Source organism: Cervus canadensis, chromosome 13 (assembly GCF_019320065.1).
Source record: "Cervus canadensis isolate Bull #8, Minnesota chromosome 13, ASM1932006v1, whole genome shotgun sequence".
NCBI classification, from domain to species: domain Eukaryota; kingdom Metazoa; phylum Chordata; class Mammalia; order Artiodactyla; family Cervidae; genus Cervus; species Cervus canadensis.
Window position 1 is genome coordinate 27,955,338 of NC_057398.1, and position 21,695 is coordinate 27,977,032.

General features: G+C 49.9%; 1 protein-coding gene across 3 annotated transcripts in view; it reads left to right on the forward strand.

Annotated features, from left to right (window-relative positions):
• Positions 1-20,055, forward strand: part of FBLIM1 (filamin binding LIM protein 1) — a 26,041-nt gene extending 5,986 nt beyond the window's left edge. For all 3 annotated transcript variants that reach the window (XM_043485518.1, XM_043485517.1, XM_043485519.1), the window contains exons 2-9: positions 112-167; positions 598-867; positions 5,920-6,110; positions 6,962-7,079; positions 8,578-8,747; positions 11,831-12,009; positions 14,244-14,361; positions 18,583-20,055. In XM_043485518.1, the coding sequence (XP_043341453.1) occupies positions 618-867; positions 5,920-6,110; positions 6,962-7,079; positions 8,578-8,747; positions 11,831-12,009; positions 14,244-14,361; positions 18,583-18,696 (1,140 nt within the window). In that variant the 5' untranslated portion in view covers positions 112-167; positions 598-617 and the 3' untranslated portion in view covers positions 18,697-20,055. The remainder of the gene's footprint in view (positions 1-111; positions 168-597; positions 868-5,919; positions 6,111-6,961; positions 7,080-8,577; positions 8,748-11,830; positions 12,010-14,243; positions 14,362-18,582) is intronic.
• Positions 20,056-21,695: the final 1,640 nt, after the last annotated feature.

The window sequence follows — 21,695 nt, forward strand, 5'->3', positions numbered from 1 at the left end:
ACAGGATAGGCCTTGGTAAACGGTGGCTCTGATGGTTCATCTGTCCCCGTTGCCTCCTGGAATCCAGCGCTGATGTTCTAACCGTTGATTCACCCTGTCTCCCTCCCACAGTGGAGCTGGCCTGGACGTTGGGGACCTCAGCCTTCCTAGGAAAATCCAGATCCCAGGTGAGGGAGGTAGTTCGGGGTGCGGCCCTGGGCTGGGCCTGGCAGTCAGTAGTGCCGAGGGTGGGGAGCTGGAGAGCGGCCCCTCCCTCACGCTCCTTGGAGAAGGGAAATTAATCATTGGTGCAGTGAGCAGGGCAGGGCTGCCCTTTGTTCCACCAGGTGTGCAGGTTGGGGGATGGGCGGTCAGGACTGCTGGGTCCCCCTCTGTGGCCAGGTCACCTGGTGGGCACCTGCCCTTCCCTGGGGGACATCTGCCACCCCTTGTGTGGCTGGGTGGGGTGCTGGCACCGTGGGTGGCTGCTCCTGTCTTGTTCGGAGAGGGAGGCTCCTTGCCCTAGGGGTGTCTGGTGTCCAGGTGGTGCGCCCCTGCCCACCCCACTCCTGCCAGGCCCTGAATGCTGGCCAAGCCTGAGGCCCACTCTGTCCTCAGCCCCACCAGAAGCTGAAACAATGGCCTCCAAGCCTGAGAAGAGGGTCGCCTCGTCTGTCTTTATCACCCTGGCGCCCCCACGTCGAGATGAGGCCGTGGTTGAGGAGGTGAGGCGAGCAGCTTGTGAGGCCCGGCCTGGCCGCCCCTGGGAATCTCCTGCCCCCACGAAGGCTCCCGGGGCTGGCTCAGTGGGAAAGCTCCGTTCCTGGACGCCCCCTGGGAGGGCTGCAGCCCCAGGGCCAGCTGGTACACCTCAGCTCTCCAATGGAGGTAAGAGGGTGAGACTGGGAGACTGGCTTAGAGGCAGCCTTGAAATGGGGAGGGAAGGGCAGGCTCTCAGGTCATTCACTGAGCATCTACTGTGTTCCAGGCTGACTCTGGAATCCACCTGACTGGGTTTGAATCCTGACTCCTCTACTTATTGGCTGTGTGACTTTGGCAGGCCACTTAACCTCTCTGTTCCTCGGTTTCTCAATCTGTAAAATAGAAATAATGATAGTAGCCACCTCAAAGGGTCCTTGTGAGGATTTAGATGAATTAACACATATGGAAAGTGTTGCTCCCAGGACCTGCCATGTAGAAAGTGCTGAATACCTACTGTTTATTATTCGGAGCCAGACACTAGGGATAAAACTTACATCCTAGTGGGGGAAACATAGTAAAAACAAAATATCATATCAGAAAGACACAAATACTATTTCAGAATTAAACACAGTAAAGAGTTGGGGAGGTGCAACTTTTTATGGGGTAAACAGGATGGCTTCTCCAAGAAGGTAACATCTCAGCTCAGTTAAGACTTAAGGACACTATAGAGCTAGAAGGGAAATGGGAACAGTTAGTGCAAAGGCCCTGAGGCAGGGATGAATTTGGTAAGTTGAAGGAACTGAGAGGTAGTTTTGTCCTTTGTTGAGCTCTTCATCCACTTGCTGTGTGATCTTAGGCAAGCAGTTTCCTCCTCTAAACTTCAGTTTCTTCCTCTGGGGGTTGGAAATTTGGTCATGTATGTGATGTGAATGGGCTTCCCTGGCGGCTCAGTGGTAAAGAATCTGCCTGCTAATGCAGGAGACAAGGGTTCGATCCCTGGTCCAGGAAGATCCCCTAGAGAAGGAAATGTCAACCTTACCCCAGTATTCTTGCCTGGGAAATCCCATGGACAGAGGAGCCTGGCAGGCTACTGTCCATGCAATCACAAAGAGTCTAACAAGACTTAGCAACTGAACAACAACGAGCAAATGTGATGTGAAATATCAGCTATTGGAGAGTAGCAAGGAAGGATGACGACCTCGGGGCCTGAGGCAGCTGCCCGTCTGAAGGGCACCAGTTGGAACAAGGAGGCAGTGAGAGGCTTAATGTTGGAGTCCTCGGGTGCCTAGTCAGGTGCCCTGCTGTTCCAGAGCAAGGCTAAGGAAGCCTTGTGCATCCATCACCATGGAAACCACCTTGAGACCAGAAAGTGAAAAAGTGAAGGTGTTCTTTGCTGAGTCTTTTCTGACTCTTTGCAACCCCATGATTGCCCACCAGGCTCCTCTACCCATGGAATTCTCCAGGCAAGAATACTAGAGTAGGTAGACATTCCCTTCTCCACGGGATCTTCCTGACCCAGGGTTCAAACCTGGATCTCCTGCATTGCAGGTGGATTCTTTACCATCTGGTCACCAGAGAATCCCCAGAGACCAAAAGGAAATGTCTGTTATAGGAAGCCAAACACAGGAAGGAGAAGGGACCACACATGAACACACACAAGAGTACTTGGATATTTGTATAACATGCTGCTTCATTATAATGTAGCCTCCTAAAGTGATCTTTCCTTCCTAACCACGCATGCCAAGAATATCCTTCTGCTACTTCTCGTTTTTCTTTTTGGCCATCCCTCGCAGCTTGGGGCATCTTAGTTCCCAAACCAGGGATGGAATCAAAGCCCTGGCAATGAATGCCTTGAGTCCTAACCACTGGACCACCAGGGAAGTCTTGTATAGAAGAACCTGGACCATGATGACCAAAATTCACACCTCAGGACATTGATCCAATGAAAAAAAAATATGTTCCTTCTGGGTAGGAGAGGGGGAGCCTAGGAAATAGAGTTTAGATGCCAAAATGCCAAATCTTCTGGGATGTATTCATGACTTATCAGAATTATAGGCAGAAGATCCTGGGAGTGTGGTTGCAAAACCTGACCAGACCTTCCTCAGTTGGGGGATAGACTTACAGTGGCTAGTTAGCCGTGTTGCTGGCTAACTTGGCAATCTTGGGGCTCAGCCCTGCTTGGAGTAAGAAGTTCTAGGTGAGCAGAAGTCATAAGTGTGACCACAAAACACAGAGGTGGGCTCTGGGGGCCTACCCTCTGCTTAAAACCATCTCTACAGCAGGCCGTCAACTCACACCTGACCTATGCTTGTCCCCGCGGGAATGAATGAAAGTCACTCAGTCGTGTCTGACTTTTTACCACCCCGTGGACTATACAATCCATGGAATTCTCCAGGCCAGAATATTGGAGTGGGTAGCCTTTCCCTTCTGCAGAGGATCTTCCCAACTCAGAAATCGAACCCAGGCCTCCCGCATTGCAGGCGGATTCTTTACCAGCTGAACCACAAGGGAAGCCCTGTCCCCTCAGGAACCCACCAGCATTTCTTGAACCCTTTCATCCTGGCAGAAGTCTCCCCTCTCCCTCTCTTGAATTCCTGCCCTGGCTGGGACCTGCCCACCCTTCACAGCCAAATGTTGAGAACCTCAGGCATTTGGGAGAGGCCTCAGTGCTTCTGCTGTCTCTCCATGACCTGGTTCTTGACTCAGTCAGCTCACGTAGCACAGATTCTCACACTTTAGCAGCCTCAGCATCTCCCGGGGGCTTGTTCCAACCCAGCCAGCTGAGCCCCACCCTGGGCCTTCCTGATTCAGCAAGTCTGCAGTGGGGCCCAAGAATTTGCATTCCTTACATGTTTCCAGGTAATGCTGATGCTCTGGCCTGGGGACCACACTTAGAGAATGAATATCTCGTCAGCAGGTAAGACTTGCAGATGAGTAGTTCTCAAAGTGTGGCCTTTGAACCTGCAGCATCGGCATCACCTGGGAAATGTAAATTCTAGTGTAAATTCAGTGTCATTTCAAAAATGTCAATTCCCAAAACTTACTCCAAACCTGCTGAATCTGAAGCGCTGGGGTGGGGCCCAGCCTTTGGCTTTTGGAAAAGCCCCTAGGTGATTCTGGGGCCGACCCAGAGGTCTAGAACAAGCTTTCCATCTGTGTAGCCCTTGAGAGAACAGAGAGGGCTTATCTTTGTCGAATGGGTGGGAAACCTGAAGCCAGAGAGGTGCCTCAGCGAACATGCAGGAAATGGGACCAGAGCCCAGGCCTTCAGGCAGCCGGGTTTCAAACCCTTTCTGCCTGCTTTCCCTAGGTGTTTAGGGTGGTCTGACCTCGCTGGAGCCTGGCTGACCTCATGCCGCCATGATAGGAGGTGGGCAGAGTGCCTCCATGCTCTTTGTCCCAGGGCACTGTTAATAGCACTCACCCTGAGGGTGGCAATGGACACAGTCCTCCACTCCAGGTGGAGTTCCAGGAGGAGTCCTAGGGAGTTGGGCAGCCCCTTGTCAGGACAACCTGGAGGGGTGGAGGTTACACTATTATGAGTATAAGAGTCAGATACAATTTAGTAATTAAACAACAAGGAAAACAGTACAAGCAGCCCTGTATACCCCACATGTGGTTTCAGCAGTTACTGAGATCTGGCCACATTTGTTTCTATCTGTTCCTTTTTTTTTCTCTTGTGAAGTATTTAAAGGAAACGCCAATAATCAAGTCATTTCAGCCCCACATTCTTACATATGGTAAGAATGGTTGTTTTCTTACATAACCTCAAGCCCAAGCAATACATAACAAAATCAACAGGAATGCCTTAGGATTATCTAATAGTCTGTCCATAATTGACATGCTTTAGCTTTCCCTTGTCTGCAAAATGAGGGGAATTAAATGAGATGATTAATCCTTTGAATTAGAACCCAAGTGAGGTCCATAGCCGTGCTGGCCAATAAAATATCATGCAAGTCACAAATGCAAACCTCTTATGTAATTGAAATTTTTCTAGTATCCATGCTGAAAAAAGTAAAAAGATATTATTTTTATCAATGAGATATTGTACATTCTTTTTTTTTAGTACTAAGCGCATTTCAATAGCCACATGTGGCTGGTGGCTTCTGCACTGGACAGCACAGATCTATACATTATATAAATCTCTTAATTCTAGGGACATCCCCTCTCTTGATCTCTCCATGCCCTTAATTTCCTGCAAAAACAGTCCATTTCTGTAGAATGTCCTGTATGCTGACTGGTTCTTTTGGGTCCCTGTGTGGTCTCATCCAACTTGTCTCCCTGTTCCCCCTTACTTTTTTTTTTGGCCACACCATGCTGCATGCAGGATCTTAGCTCCCCAAGCAGGGATCGAACCTGTGTCCCCTGCAGTGGAATCACGGAGCCCTAGACACTGGCCTTCCACGGAATTCCTTTGGGTGTTTTTTGTTTTTATTTTTTTGTAAGGTCGTTTCATCAATGGCACCTGTCCCTTCTGATAGGTAACACAAGTCAGAAGACCTCTGATGTCTGCTGGGGGTTATCGGTGGGTTCGGGTGGTGATGGTGATAGTTGAGCAGCTTCTCTGGAAAGTTCCCTACCTACTGTTGTCCCCTTGATACTTTCAACACCTGATAGTCATTACCTGAGTCTGTTATGTAACTAGGCAATGGTTCCCAACCTTGAGTGGCGTCAGCGTCACTTGGAGGGCTTCCTAAACACCCCATGACCAGGTGCTGCCCCAGAGCGTCTGATTCTGCAGCTCCGTGGTGGGCTGAGAAGTTGTGTTTCTAACAAGGTCCCAGGTGATGCCACTGCTGCCGGCCCAGGAGTGACACCTTGAGAACCACCATCTTAGGGGCTGGTTTTGCTTACATTTGACCAAGCCCTTCTCATGGGGTTTCCAGTGCTCGGCACCCTGCTGGGGGAGGCTTGTTATGAAAGGCTTTGGCAGCCACTGTTTTCTGAGCCTGGGCCACATGCCAAGCCCTTACCTGCATCATTTTACTTAATCCTCATGAACCACCCTAAGCGATTGAGATTTCCATGTCCCAGTTGAGCAAACTGAGGCTCAGAGAGATGGTTTCTTGCTTAAGGACACCCAGCATGTCAGTGGTGGGGTCAGAGCTGGAACCCAGGTCTGCGTGACACTGGACCTGAGCCCTCAGCCACCATGCTGCCCCGCCTCCTGGGTAAGTGTCACCTCTTCTGTGCACCTGCGGAGACGCTGGCCAACCCGTTCGCTCCCTCTGGTTGCAGGGTGTTCGCTTCCTCCTCCGCCCCTGGACGTTGACGATGCACTTCCAGACCTGGACCTCCTCCCACCTCCGCCTCCGCCCCCTCCAGCGGACCTGCCCCCTCCTGACGAAGAGCCCCCCTCCGCGATGGGGGCGTCACTCATTTCAGACTTAGAGCAGTTGCACCTGCCCCCACCCCCACCCCCGCCACAGGTACTGCCAACCCCCTGGTACCTGATGGAGCTCCACGGGTCAAAGGAGGGAGGGGCGGGGGCTTTCAAGATTTTAAGCCTGGAGGTTGTTAGGTCCCTTCTCCGACTCAGTCCCTTTTCAAAGCTCTTTCAGGCTGGTAAAAGTTGGATGTGTTTTTCAAGATCCCTGGAGAAGGGATGCCACACCCTTTCCACTTCAGTACCTCCATCAGCTCTGAGGAGGACATTCCCCTGCATCTAATCTAAATCCTTCATCTGCAGAGGAAACCCATCTCTAACCCTCTGCCCTTGACAGGGGCATTGTAGACATAGGAGGGTTCCAGGCCGAGGGAAACCGTGACTTCAGGAAGATTCCTTAGAAGCCGAAGGAAGAATCATTGACTGGGTGAAGGAACCCAGAGCAAGGAGTTGGGAGAGCTGGCCTCAGTTTATGCCTCTGTACCAGGGGGTTCATGGGGGGGCTTTCCTGGTGGCTCGGCAGTGAAGAATCTGCCTGCCAATGCGGGAGATCCTTGGTCCAGGAGGGTCCCACATGCCACGGGGCAGCTAAGCCCGTGCACCCCAACTACTGAGCCTGTGCTCTGGAGCCTGGGAGCCACAGCTACTGGGGCCTTAGAGCTTGGGCTCTGCAGCAGGACGGACTACCACAACGAGAGGCCCACTCGCTGCAACTAGAGAGTAGCCCCCGCCCCTACAACTAGAGAAAAGCCCAAGCAACAGCAAGGACCAGGCACAGCTAAAAATAAAGACTATTAAAGGGGAGGGGGGCTAATTGTGCCTGGCGCCACCAGATGAGGGGCAGAGCTGTGTGGTGTCCCTGTTGGATGACTCTTCTCCCCTCTGTCCCCACAGCCCCTGGTGGAGGGGCCTCCACTGCAGCCTCGGCCCAGTCATCTCAAGCCCGCAGAGGAGGAGCTGCCGCCCCCGCCAGAAGAGCCTGTCGGCTTCCCTGAGAGAGAGGCCTCCACAGGTATGACCGAAAGGAGTCTGTGTGGCCCCCTGGGGCCCTCGTGGAACCAACATGGACTTGCGGGGGCAGCTGGGGGAACAGGGACCAGCTCACAGTGCAGTAATGGGCCTTATCGTTGTGAGGCAATTTTATTTCTACTGCCTTAACATTTTTTTCCTTTATAACTAAAATCCATTTAAATATTGATCTGCAAAATTTGCCTTGAATTTTTTTCACTATTTAAGTTTTTGAATACATAACACACTTACATAGTACAAAATAAAAGCATAAGGAACTTCTCTGGTGGTCCAGTGGCTAAGACTCTGCATTCCCAATGCAGGGAGCCCAGGTTCGATCTCTGGTCAGGGAACTTGATCCCACATGCCAGAACTAAGAGTTTGAAAGCTGCAACTGAAGATCTTACATGCCGCATCTAAGACCCTGCATGGCTAAATAAATACAGAGACAAATTTTTAAAAAAATAAATAAAAATAAAAGGCACAGAAAGGCACATTCCAGATAGACAATCTGTTAATATCTTGTGCACATCCTTCAGAGGTATCTTATGCATATGCAAGCAGATACAAATATGTCCTTCCTCACAAATAGGAGCAAGCTCTGCACTGTTCTACACTTTGCTTTCTTTTCTTCATTCAGTCTTAGAACTCATTCGACATCAGAACATGAGTTTCCTTGTTCATTTTCACAGCTGCATAGTATTCCTTAGCTGGGCCTGACTACACGCATTTAACTGGTTGCCTGTGGACAGGTGCTCAGGTGGTCATGCTGAGTGAATTGCGTTGCACCTGGTCATTTTGCCCGTGTGCACATTCATGAGATAAATTCCCAGAAGAGGAGGCACTGTGATATTTTTGCCAAGTTGTCCTTTTTGGTCATCCCTGTCTACACTCCCACCAACGGTGTCACAAGTGCCCATCTGCTCACAGCTTCTCCAGCACCGTCTGTTACTCATTTAATAAATGGCTGTTAAGTGCCTGCCATGTACCAAGGCCTCCTCTAGTCCCAGGTTATAAAGGAATTCTTCTCTGGCTTCTTCCAGTGTTCTTACGGTTCCTCTTTTCACATTTGAATCTTGGCTACGTTTGGAATTAGCTGGGTGTAAGCTGTCACGATGGAGCTCTCTGTCTTGTGTTGATTTTTTTGCAGATGGCAATTCATTTGTCCTAACACTACCTGTCTGAATTTTAGCCTTTTCTTATTTTGGCCACACTGTGTGGCATGTGAGATCTTAGTTCCCCCACCAGGGATTGAACCCAAGCCCCCAGCATTTGAAGCACAGAGTCTTAACCACTGTACTGCCAGGGAAGCACCTTGATTTTAGCCTTTTAAAGCCCACCACCTTCCTTCTTAATGTCCCTCATGATCCTCCCCATGAGCTGTGCTTACAGCCTATAGGGGTTTGAGGCAGAGACCTGGCTCTCCAGATAGGTCCTGGGTGGTGACTGGGTACAGTTCTCCCAGGCTGGTCAGACCACAGCCTGTGTTTCCTCTACCCTAGACATCTGTGCCTTCTGCCACAAGACTGTGTCCCCCCGAGAGCTGGCCGTAGAGGCCATGAAGAGGCAGTACCACGCCCAGTGCTTCACATGCCGTGTCTGCCGCCGCCAGCTGGCCGGGCAGAGCTTCTATCAGAAGGATGGGCGGCCCCTCTGTGAACCCTGCTACCAGGTAAGCCCGGGGCTATCCCCCAGGTGCCAGCACTGAGCACCTCTTTTCCCACAACCATTTGGGGAGGTAGGCACTAGTGACCCATTTTACAGATGAGGAAGCTGAGGCTCGGAGAGGAACTCAGCCAAGGTGTGTGCATTTCCTATGACTGCTGTAACAAATGACCACAAACCTGGTGGCTTCAAACGATACATACTTATTCTCTTATGATTCTGGAGGTCCAAGGTCCAAAATCAGTTTCACTGAGTTAGAATCAGTGTTTTCCTCCCTCCGGAGGCTTTAGGGGAGAATTCCTTTCTCACCTTTTCCTGCTTCCAAAAGCTGCATTTCTTGGCTCCTTTGTCCATCTTCAGAGTCAGCAGTGTGGCATCTTGCATCAGTTTCTTTTTTCTCTCTGTATCAGGTCTCCCTCCGCCTTCCGCTTTTAAATACTCATGATGACATTTGGGGCCCATATGGATAACCCAAGTTGATCTCCCCATCCCAAGATCCTTAGCTCAGTCACACCTGCAAAGTCTCTTCTTTTTTCTTTTAACTTTTTGTTTTGTATTAGATTATAGTCGATTAACAATGTTGTGATAGTTTCAGGTGAACCACAAAGGGACTCAGTCACACGTGTTCATGTATCTGTTCTCCCCCAGGCTCCCTGGCCATCCAGGCTGCCACATAAAAATTGAGCAGAGTTCCCTGTGCTGTACTTGTTGGTTATCCATCTTAAATATAGCAGGTGTGTACATGTCCATCCCAAACTCCCTTACTGTCCCTTCCCCCTGGGAACCTTAAGTTCATTCTCTAGGGACTTCCCTGGCAATCCATTTAATAAAAGCCTTAACAAGATTCTGAGCTTCCAATTCGGGGCATGGGTGCGATCCCTGGTTGGGGAACTAAGATCCCACATACTGTGTGGCACAGCCAGAAAAAAAGTTCGTTCTCTAAGCCTATGAGCCTCCCCATCCCAAGATCCTTAACTCAATCACACCTGCAAAGTCTGGTGTTTTTTTTTTTTTGGCTGCCCTGCACCACATAGGAGTCCTGAGTCCTTACCACTGGACCACCAGGGAATTCCCTGCAAAGTCTCTTTTGCCATGCTAGGCAGTCACAGGCTCCAGGGCTTAGAACCTGGATACCTTTGGGGGCATCATTCAGCCTGTCACACTGTCACACTCTGGTCAGTGGTGGAGCTGGTGACCTGCCCCGGCCCTGGCTGGTTCTGGACCCTGCTTGTGGTCTTGCCACTCCCTCACCTAGAGCCACAAGGTTCCAGGGTGTGGTGTGATGGGGCATTTCTGGGTACCACGTGTAGTCTGGAAGCACTAGTTTGGATGCCAAGGTGCTGGAATTGCTAACTCTCCAGTGGCACGTGGTGGCATTTCTCCGTGTGGTGTACAGACCTCCCGTATACCTCCCTGGGGGTGCAGTCAGCCTCACCTTGTCTTCATAGATTGGTTGCCCCTGGCAATCTGCATTTTTAACAAGTCTCTCCAGTGATCCTGATACACACTGAAGTCTGAAAACTACTGATTTGAAGGGTTAGAACATTTGGAGTCGGGACTGTTTAGAAAACTCAGAATGACCTGATCCCAGGCATCGAGGAGCTATGGGAGGAGAGAGGAGCCAGGCTGTCCCAGCCTGACCCTCTGACTCCATCAGTGTGACTCCTCTGATGTCCTTATGCCCTTCCCCAGCGTGGAGCCAGGCAGGGGTGAAGCAGTGGGGGGGAGAAGGGGTGAGGGTGCGGTTTTAGCTGAGAGCAGCCAGGAGGGCCTTCAGCAGCCAGTAGAGGGGGGAAGCAGGAAATGCTGCCCCCACCTGACACATCTGTCCAGAGGCAATCAGGTTACGATGAACAGGAGCACAGCCAGGAGGGGGAAAAGACATGCAGGAGAGGTAGATGAGTCAGCGGGAGGCCCTTTGCTCTGCCTCAGTAATACCTACCCCTTTCTCCTCTCTCTTTGTCAGCCCGCCTCATTCCAGAAGCGATTTGAGGTAGCTTGTAAGAATGCACATATAGAGACCTCCCTGGTGGTTCAGTGGCCAAGACTCCATGCTTCCAGTGCAGGAGGCCCAGGTTTGATCCCTGGTTGGGGAACTAGATCCCAGATGCTCCAACCAAGACCCAGCGCAGTCAAATAAATACTTTTTTAAAAATAGAATGCACATGATACTGTAATCAATAATAATGTTGAACACCTTAAAACTTCGTTAAGAGGGTAGATTTCATATTAGATATTCTTACCACAATAACACACAAAAAATTTTAAGGATACATATAATACTATGAGAGGGCTTCCCAGGTGGCGCTAGTGGTAAAGTACCCACTTACCAATGCAGGAGACATAAGAAGGTTCTATCCCTGGGTTAGGAAGATCCCCTGGAGAAGGGCATGGCAACCCACTCCAGTATTCTTGCCTAGAGAATCCCATGGCCAGAGGATCCTGGAGGGCTACAGTCCATAGGGTCACAAATGGTCGAACACAACTGAAGTGACTTGACACGCACACATAATACCATGAGATATAAAATAAATTGATAAAACAGAGGAAATCAAGGTAGAAAGTGAGATGAGATCCAAGGAAAGTTAGTACTTGAATAATATGAAAATAACTTGAAAAATATGTGAAAGATCGTTATACTCATTCCTAAAAGTGGAGCATGAAATCGGACTGAAACTTCCAAGTGGCCAAATGGAAAATGGTAAGTTTCAAGATTTATCATCCATAAGATAAAAAGCATGACAGTTCCTCTAGGAATGCCTTTTACTGATTCTGAAGCTTTAGAGAAATTTTTCCTATGGACCCTCATGGACCCCGGCCTCGAGCATTTCCTAATCACAAAAAAAAGATGCAGTCATAGCTTCATGGCAGGATTTCTCACTGTAAACCAGGGATACAGGGCCAAACTTGATCCCCTTTAAGCAACGTGGAGGTTTAGGGGTAGTAGTTAGGGTTCCGATTGCATGAATGTGAGCACCTCTCTTGTACCTCTGCCTCCTGGGCCCCTGTGGGTAGCTGGTCCAGTGCCCCTGGTGGCTTGGAGGGGGCACACCCACGGGCTGGCTCTGAGGTGGTGGCCTTCTGTCCCAGGACACCCTGGAGAAGTGTGGCAAGTGTGGTGAGGTTGTCCGGGAACACATCATCCGGGCCCTGGGCCAGGCCTTCCACCCCTCCTGCTTCACATGTGTGACCTGCGCCCGGTGCATCGGGGACGAGAGTTTTGCCCTGGACAGTCAGAATGAGGTGTACTGCCTGGACGACTTCTACAGGTAGGAGAGGAGACTGCACACGGAGGGCTGCGTGGGGCTCGGGTGGGGTGGAGTTGCTGAGCCTGAGTGCTGGAGGCTGGGTCAGAGCTATCCTGCCATCGCTGGACCTGCAGAAACCACCACTGCCTGTTCCACATACCCTGTGTTTGAGTGACCACCTGTGTGCCGCTGACACTTTTTTTTTAAATTGGAGTATCATTGCTTTACAGTGTTCTGTTTCAGCTGTACAACAGTGTGAATCAGCTGTATGTATACATACATCCCCTCCCTCTAGAGACTCCCTCCCACCACCCCATCCCACCCCTGAGGTCTCACAGAGCACCAAGTTGAGTTCTCTGTGCTAGACACTGGCTTCCCATCTAGCTAGCTGTTTTACACATGATAGTGTATATGTGTCCGTGTTACTCTTTCAATTCATCCCACCCTGTCCTTCCTCCACTGTCCACAGTTCCATTCTCTACATCTGCGTCTCTATTCCTGCCCTGCAAACAGGTTCATCTGTACCATTTTTCTAGATTCCGTATATATGTGTTAATATACGATACTTGTTTTTCTCTTTTTGACTCACTTCCCTCTGTGTGACAGGCTCTCGGTTCATCCGCATCACTACAGATGACCCACTTCTGTTCCTTTTTATGTAGCTAACTCTTTTTGAGCAACTCCACTTGGGTTAGGCCATTTAATCTCAAAACTGTTAGTACAGGCAGGCACTATTAAAGGTTCTGTTTTCGCAATTGTGGCAACTGAGGCATGCAGTACATAAGTACAGTAGGTCCCCTACATACGAACCTTCAAAGATGAGAACATGCATCTGATTCCAGCAAGGCCCCAGAAGCTGTGCCATCGTCAGGCATGAGTGAAACTGCGGCTTGCGCTCCGTCTCCTGTTGCTGACGATCCCTCAGCTCTACCATCCCCCACCTCTTCTCCCTCCTGCATTCAGTAACTCTTTTTGTTTTGTTTTGTTTTGGTTTTTATTCATAGTTTTAAAACATCCCTTTACTCATTAAGCATATTAGTATTAGAATCTTAAAATTTTTTTTCTAGTAATTTTAAAGTATTTCAAACATATATGCCACTCCCACTTAAAACAAACTTCTCTGGCTTGTCCATAATGGATCCTGCCATCTCCCTACAATCCCAGCCATGAGATTTTTCTGCTGGGGCCTCAGCTGGTTTAAGAGCAGCAAAGACACGCAGGCATCAGGGCTTGCCTTGCTGCCCAAATCCTACTGCACTGGGACTGCACAGTCAAAGCTGAGGGATTAGTATTTTAAATCCCAAGATGTAGAAGGTTAGCTCTATCTGCTTGATGGTTTGGTTGCTAAGTCATGTCCGACTCTTTCGATCCCATGAACTGTGGCCTGCCAGGCTCCTCTGTCCATGGGACTCTCCAGGCAAGACTCCTGGAGTGGGGGGTGCCATTTCCTTCTCCCATTCAGTAACTCTTTTCGCCTCTTCACTTGATGCCAGCCCCTGTAGGCCAGCTGTTGTATGTACTACTATACTTTTCAGTCATAAGATTAAAAAATGTTTTCCCTATTTTGTGTGTTTGTTTTTAATGTACATATTTGTGTGAAAAGTATTATAAACCTATTATAATATAATATTCTATAACCAACTGTGTTAGTTGGATAACTTTGTTGGACCGACGAACACACTCTCAGAACAGAAATCATTTGTATGTAGGGGACTCACTGTACCTAAGTCTCCCTGATGGTAAGTACGGAAGCTGTGATTCAAACCCCGTTGACCTGACTTCAGGGCCTTGCTGTCAATCCCCAGACCGCAGTGCCTCCCCTCATAGCTAGAACTGTATGGAGCAATGGTGACACCTATGTCCGAGAGGCCTTGTCCATCACTGCCCAAGGGGAGAGACAGAAGCGCCTAGCCGAAAAGGAAAGAAGAAAAAGCAGTGATCTATGATACAAGACCAATGAAATGGGTTCACCCAAAACACACACATGAGATTTCTCTGCTTTCTCAAATTCCAGTGTTCCTCAGTCACTTCCTTCCCTTGGGCTAATTATACGCTTGGGTCTAATTACCCAGGTCTCTCCATTTGCTCCTGCCAGGAAGAAACAGGCATTTGTGGTTGTAGCTCCAGGTGTAGTCACATAGCAACGGATCCAAAATAGCTCTGGGAGGTGAACCAGAGCCAGCCCAGGTTCTGACAGCTAATTTCTGCGGTCGTGGGTGTGAACGCCTCCTGAGCTTGGGTTTCTTTCTCTCTAGGAAGTTCGCCCCGGTGTGCAGCATCTGTGAGAATCCCATCATCCCCCGAGATGGGAAGGATGCCTTCAAAATCGAGTGCATGGGAAGAAACTTCCATGAGAATTGCTACCGGTGTGAGGTGAGTGGAACAGTGATGATTTAATTAGGTGTAGCTGGTCCAGTCCAATCACCACATGAGTCCTGTTGAGAGCCTGCTGTGTGCCAGGCCCTGGGCTGAGACAAGTCCAGGTGAGGGCTCTGATCTCAAATTGCTCACCATCCAAGACTTCCCTGGCAGTCCCGTGGTTAAGACGCTGAGCTTCCGATGCAAGTGGTGCAGATTCAATCCCTGGCTGGGGAACTAAGACCCCACTTGCTACACGGCGCGGCCAAAAAGAAGAAAATCATTAGCCCAAGCTGTCTAATAGCAGAGACAGATAAGAATGGAAATAACTACAAATCTAGTCTTTGAGTTAATGGTAGAAACCAAACTCAACCTGCTTTCTACAAGAAAGGGGATCTTAACAGGAAGGTTCTTGGTGGTGATGTCATTGATGACATCAAATGATATAGGGCTTTCTGTCTGTCTCTTGGTTCTGCCTTTACGCGGGTGTTTGCTTCATTTTCTCTCGCTATGCCCTGGCATTCTCTGTTGGGCAGGAGATACACGGCTGACTCAGGTTTACATCCTTCCAACTTAGAAACCCCATCCAGTGATCCCTTACAGTCCCAAGACCTCTGATTCACCCAACTTGGATCACATGGCCCATTCTGGATCAATTAGTGGTGGGGGCTGTTATTGATAATCTCTGGGGCCAGGGAGGCAGCACTGTATGAAACCATTGGGATTGATTGTGTCACTCAGTCGTGTCCAACTCTCTTCGAGTCCATGGACTGTTGCTCACCAGGCTCCATAGAATTTTCCAGGCAAGAATACAGAAGTACATAGGCATTTCCTCCTCCCAGGGGATCTTCCCAACCCAGGGATTGAACCCGCATCTCCTGTGTCTCCTGCATTGGCAGGAGGATTCTTCACCACTGAGCCAACTGGAAAGCCCCCTGAACTGCCAGGGAAGCCCTGATACAACCATAGGAAGGACAAAAGGAATGCTGGGCAGACCCACACCACAGATGGCCTTTTAAGGTGCTACGAAAGAGCATGTATAAATCCGCTTTGGGGCAAAGAAGGCAGTAATTAAGTCAAGTGATCAAGACTGGTACAATCAAAGCCCTCTTACTTAATTTTATTTACTAGTTTATTTTTGTCTCTGCTGGGTCTTCCTGGCTGCACGGGTTTTCCTCTAGTTGTGGCCAGTGGGGCCTACTCTCTAATTGTGGTGCACGGGCTTCTCATTGCAGTGGCTTCTCTAGTTGGGTGTTCTAGGGTGTGTGCCTCAGTAGTTTCAGTTCCCCAGCTCTAGAGCACAGGCTCAGTAGTTGTGGCTTAGTTGCTCTGAGGCATGTGGGATCTTCCCAGATCAAGGCTCGAATCCATGTCTCCTGCATTGGCGGGCGGATTCTTTACCTCTGAGCCACCAGGGAAGCCCTCAAAGGCACTCGTAGAGGAGGCAGCACTTAACCTGGGTCTTGCAGGATGAGTAGAAGTTTGCCACATAGTCCAAGGGGGAAAAGAAGTCCAGAAAGAGGCAAGGAAGGGCCTATGAAATCCTACTGTAGCACAAATGGCCTGAAGAATTGGAGGAAGTGGAAGTTTCTAGTTGTGTCTGGAGTGTAGACTGCTGGATATAGAGTGAGGCCAGAAAGAAGGAAAGGGCTCCAGGTGCCAAGCTAAGGAGTCTGCCTCAGGCTCCATGCAGGGAGTGGGGAGGCTGGTTAGAAGCTGGTACAGCGGTTCCAGCAAGAAATGCCTGGGGAGCTGCACAGACCTCACACTCAGAAGGATCCTCTGTTTGCTTTGAAGCTCTGCTGTCATTTTTTATAATTCTCCATCTTAAAATTCTTCATTTTTGAATAAGGGACTCTGCGTTTTCATTTTGCCCCAAACTCTGCAAATTATGTATAGTCAGTCCTGCCGGCAGGCTCTAAGAATCCACCTTTATCTTTTCCTGTCTTCCTCATGTCACTGATGTTTTGGTGTTGATGACAAAGGTATCACCTAAGTGGGGACTCCCAGAGCAAATCTCTTTTTTTTTTTTTAAATTTTAATTGAAGTGTAGTTGATTTCTAGTGCTATGTTAATTTCTGGTATACAGCAAAGTGATTCAGTTATATATATGTATGTTCTTTTTCATAGTCTTGCCTAGAAAATTCCATGGATGGAGGAGCCTGGTGGGCTACAGTCCATGGGGTCACAAAGAGTCGGACACGACTGAGCGACTTCACTTTCACTTTTCACTTTCCATTATGGTTTATCACAGAATATTGAATATAGTTCTCTGTGCTGTACAATAGACCATGTTGATCCGTCCTATATGTATTAGTTTGTAACAGAGCAAATCTCTTAATCAGCCAGTGAGATTCCAAACATTTATTCACTCACATTTACGCAGAGGTCTGGAGCCAAGAAGCCATTTTCACTGACAGTGACTGAGAGTTTAATCAAGAAGTTGACACACTGCTTCATAGTTATGTTGATGTGTTGGTTATAGTTCAAAGTTCGCTGATAACACATCTTGAAAGAACAGTGGTGAAATTCAGATGCTGTTATCCCAGCCATAGCCCACATTAGGTCCAGTGGTGACTGGCATTTCCGTGGGCCTGGATGGTGAGCAAATAAACCCTCCCTGCTTCTCTTTGGTCAGCTTATTGGGAACGTTGCCCAGGCTGCTTCTGTGAGTCAGAGTTTGGACTCTGGCAGCTGCATTTCAGAAAGTAAGGCTTCAACCGCAGTGGTCTGAGATGTGGATACTGTTTCTCTAGGAAGGGAAGTGGGTTTCAAGGTGCCATCCACACTCTTCTCACCATTCCTGCCCTTTTTTTTTTCGCTGCACTGTGCTGCCTATGATCTTAGTTCCTCGACCAGGGATCGAACCCACACCCCCTGCAGTGCAAGCTCAGAGTCTTAACCACTGGATTGCCAGGGCATTCCCCGTTCCTGCCTATATTGTGGTCCATGTTATTTCTTAAAATTGCCAGAAGAGAGTAACAACGCTTTCATACTCAGTATTTTTCAATATAAAATGCTTTCATACACATCACCTTGAAAAGTGGAAGTGTTAGTCGTATAGTCATGTCGACTTTTTGCGACATCATGGGCTGTAGCCCACCAGGCTTTTCTGTCCATGGAATTTTCCAGGCAAGAATACTGGAGGCGGTAGTCAATCTCTTCTCCAGGGGATCTTCCTAACCCAGGGATCTAATCCTGGTCTCCTGCATTGCAGCAGATTCTTTCCCTTCTGAGCCAGCAGAGAAGCTCCTTATTTAATCCTAATGATGAGCTTTTGATATGGGAGTTACTGTCTTCATTTAAGATGAGGAAACTGAGGATGAACAAAGTGGTTTTGCCCTGTGTTCTGGGCCGGGTCTGACAGCTTTCTGCCACCTGGCAGCTCCTTCTCAGGCTCTGTGACTTGGTCATAGTTGAGGTGTTTCTTCATTTGATTCTAATTTAGAAGAGGTCACATGTGCCCCTTTGGGACTTTAGGTTTGGCGCTTGGTGCTCTCAGAATGCCAAACAAGTGGCTGTTAGGAATAGCACAGATCCTGGCATTCAATAGCCCAGAGTCACCTTGAGAGACTCAAGGTGCAATTCCAAGGAAGAGACACACGAGGGCGCCCTCCCCAGCTGGCGGAGCTGGATCAGAATGGTTGTGACTCCCGAGTTGTCTCTAAGATCAGCCTTTCTGGTCTCATCCGTGCGGCTCAGGGGAACACCAGCCACGCCCTGAGTGGGTCTCTGGACGTTCATCATTCTTGTTATTTCCTGCATGTGCCCAGGTGAGGCCCAGCTGAGGTGCGGGCTTGTGGCAAAACAGTAAATTTAGCAAAGTCTGGGCCCCGAATCCCCAACCTCATTCTAAAATCTTTTGGGGATCTAAAAGTTGGAAAGATGAAGGTTTGTGACAATGTTTAAGCTGTGTTAACAGTGAAACAACAAAAAGACCCCTGGACTCTGAGCCTGAAAACCCGGTCTTATCCTATCTCTGGAACCAGCTGTGACCTGGGGTGGACGCCATCCCTCACTGGACCTCAGGGAGGGCTTTTAAGGCCCTTCCAGCCCTTTCCATGATCCCTTAGGAGGCTTCTCCACCAAAGGGCCCCGTCTTCTCCCAGTGTCCTGGATTCTCCTCTCAGGTGATTCAGTTAATCTCCTCCATGGATGCTGGCGAGTCCCACCTGCTTGGGCTCCGCGCTGCAGGGCTCGGGCCTGGGTCCATCCACATGTGTCTTGTTCCCGCAGGACTGCAGGGTCCTCCTGTCTGTGGAGCCCACGGACCAGGGCTGCTACCCGCTGAACAACCGTCTCTTCTGCAAGCCGTGCCATGTGAAGCGGAGTGCTGCGGGGTGCTGCTGAGGGCACCCCCGGGCCGGGGGCTGCGGCTGCACGATAGGCCCACTTGTCGGGCCCGTCCCTAACCTGTGTCCCTTCCCGACCTGTTCTGGCATGCTTTCCTTCCAAGCCACACACAGGGACCAGCTTGCAGCTCCGCCCATCACTTCAGCCGCTGAGCCCCAGCCTCCTCCCGGCTCAGCGCACCCTTCAGACTCTCAGCGGTTCTGTCTCTCCTCTGGGCACCAGAAGGCTTTCATACTGTGAGCATCATGCCCGGGGGTCCCACCTCCACCGCTCTGGCCCCTCTTGAGCACTGGCCTCAATCTCCCTTTCCAGGGGTCAGTTGGGTGAGTCTCCAGTGGGCACCCTGTGTCCATAGCAATGATCCATGAGCTCTGAGGGTGCTGAGCTATTAGAGTACAACCCCAGAGTCCTTTAAAAAGCACTATTTTTAACATTTGAAGGTTAAATGATGAGAAACATACTTTGGATTTGGGAGGAAGGTGGGGAAATACCTTCCATTGTTCACAAATGTACAAGATAGTGACCCTCCTGGTGGCACGGCCTTCCCATCTTGGGGCCATGTTGACACGGGGCTCAGGCCCAGGCATGAGCCTGCACGGCAGCGGCAGGAACAAAGGGTGACATGCTGACACCCAAGGACGATGTCAGCAACTCCTCCACCTGCCTTCTGGCACCTCCTGTGTGCAAAAGTGATTCTGCAGACACAGATTAAGTGCCTGCTATTTGCCAGGGAGCAGAGCCCAGGAGCCCTTGGGTGTTCCTCCTGCAGCCTTGATGGGGGCTGTGCTCACACACACACACTCACTCACACACACTCCTCCAGGACAGGAACAGGGGTGTCCCCCAACCCCTGCCCGGGCCCTTCAGCCCAGGCTGCCCCGTGACCACTGCCCACTCAAGGCCACACCTCTAGGATTCTTTTCCCTTTCAAGAAAAAAATCATTTGTTGCTTTGTAACTTCTAAGACATTTTGTAGGGCATGAACACACGAAGCAAAAGGTGCTTTCCTCCTTGGGGTCGTCTTAATGTACCACATGCTCTTAGGAGGATTCTCAGAGCTCCAGGTACCTGGAGGGTTTCTGTGTAGGGCCCCTTAAGGGCTTCAGACCAGAACAGAGCTGCTTGCCCGAAGCTTAGAGCAGCGAGTCCCAAACTCCAGGCATTCCCATAACCTCCACAATTTTTATCACATGAGGACCTCCTGTTCTCTCACTTCCTTAATATTTTCTTTAACTCAACATCCTTTTTCTTTTTACTCGCTTACCAATTTAGTCTTATGCTAACTAAGCAATATATCCACACAGTCACATGTTGATGTGCTAGTTATACATGAAAATAAATGCATAACTATTCAAACTTTGTCTGTGTTCCAAATAAGATCTCACCTCATAAGCGCTGGCCTTTGCTTAGCAACATCAGAAAAATCTCAGGACGTCTGCTCTGTGTGCATGTGTGTGTGTGTGTGCGCTCAGTTGTGTCTGACTCTGCAACCTCATGGACTGTAGTCCTCCAGGCATCTCTGTCTATGGAATTTTCCAGGCAAGAATACTGGTGCAAGTTGCCATTTCCATCTCCAGGGGAATCTTCCTAACCCAGGCATCAAACCTGCATCTCTTGCATCTCCTGCATCGGCAGGCAAGTTCTCTACCAGCTGAGGCACCAGGGAGGTCCCCGGTGTGGCATGAATGTCCAGGAAGTACCTGTACCCTCTGTCCCAACTGGGGCTCTTCTCAGCAGGTAAAGAGACTCCTGTCCCTCCTGATGGCCAGCGATGCAGACTTACACCGGCCAGCACACAGCTGCGGCTGTTCTTGGACATGGCCACCGGCAGTGAAGCAGCGGCTGGGTGACCAGGTTGGGGAAGCCCTCCAGGGCCACTGAATCGTTTAGCAGAGTCAGCACCACCCACTGGATGTGCTCTGCACATGGGCCACACTCCCTGTGAGCTTGCTCACCACCAGTTGGGCGTGGTGAGCGCAACTCCAGAGAGAAGCATGTGGGACATGCTCTTAGTAAACAAAGCTGGGTTTATTATGCTGGCTGCTGCAGGGTGGGGTGGGGGGGGCTGCACTGTATGAGGAATAGCAGGGCATCTTAGTGAGTGTTAGGGGGCTTGTGGAACATGGCCAGGTATTGAGGGATTTGGGGAGGACTTAAGAAAGCAGAGGTTTGCTCCGATGTGTGCTGTCAGGAAGCAGCAGGCGTTCTATGGCTGAGAAGCTCGATTCGTTGCTCTCCTGAAGGAGACGCTGCAGCTGTGGTTGGTAAGGGGGCAGCAGTGGCTCGCACGATGGAGGGTATTGGTGATTCTTGCAGCCGGCCCGGAGGCGCTGGGCTCCAGGACCTGCCCCCAGTGCGCCGTGAGGCTGGCGCTCACCAAGGCTCAGGTGAGAGCCAGGCTAGCAGCTCCCCTGGCTGTCAGGGGCACTTTTCTCTCCTAGTTTGGTTTGTTGTAGTTTTTCCTGTCATTAAATTGTCATCTTGTGCTGTAATAACACACTTTGCAGCCTGTTTCTGGTTAGTTGTGTTTGGAAGGGTGGTGTCTGGATGAAATTCTGGGGGATGGCTTTGTCTTCTGGGCCACACGTTTATAAATCACTCCATAAAGGGGTGCTTTCCTGGTGGTTCAGCTGGTAAAGAACCTGCCTGGCAATGCAGGAGACACAAGAGATGCAGGTTCCATCCCTGGATCAGGAAGATCCCCTGGAGGAGGAAATGGCAACCCACTCCAGTATTCTTGCTTGGAGAATTCCATAGAAAGAGGACCCTGGCGGGCTACAGTCCATGGCGTTGCAGAATCAGATACAACTGAGCGCGCATGCACACACACACGCCATTTGTTGTTCCGTTGCTAAGTCATGTCCAACTCTTCGCAACCCCATGGACTGCAGCATGCCAGGCTTCCCCATCCTTCACTATCTCCTGAAGTTTGCTCAAACTCTTGTCCATTGAGTCGGTGATGCCATCCAACCATCTCATCCTCTAGGGAGATTTCA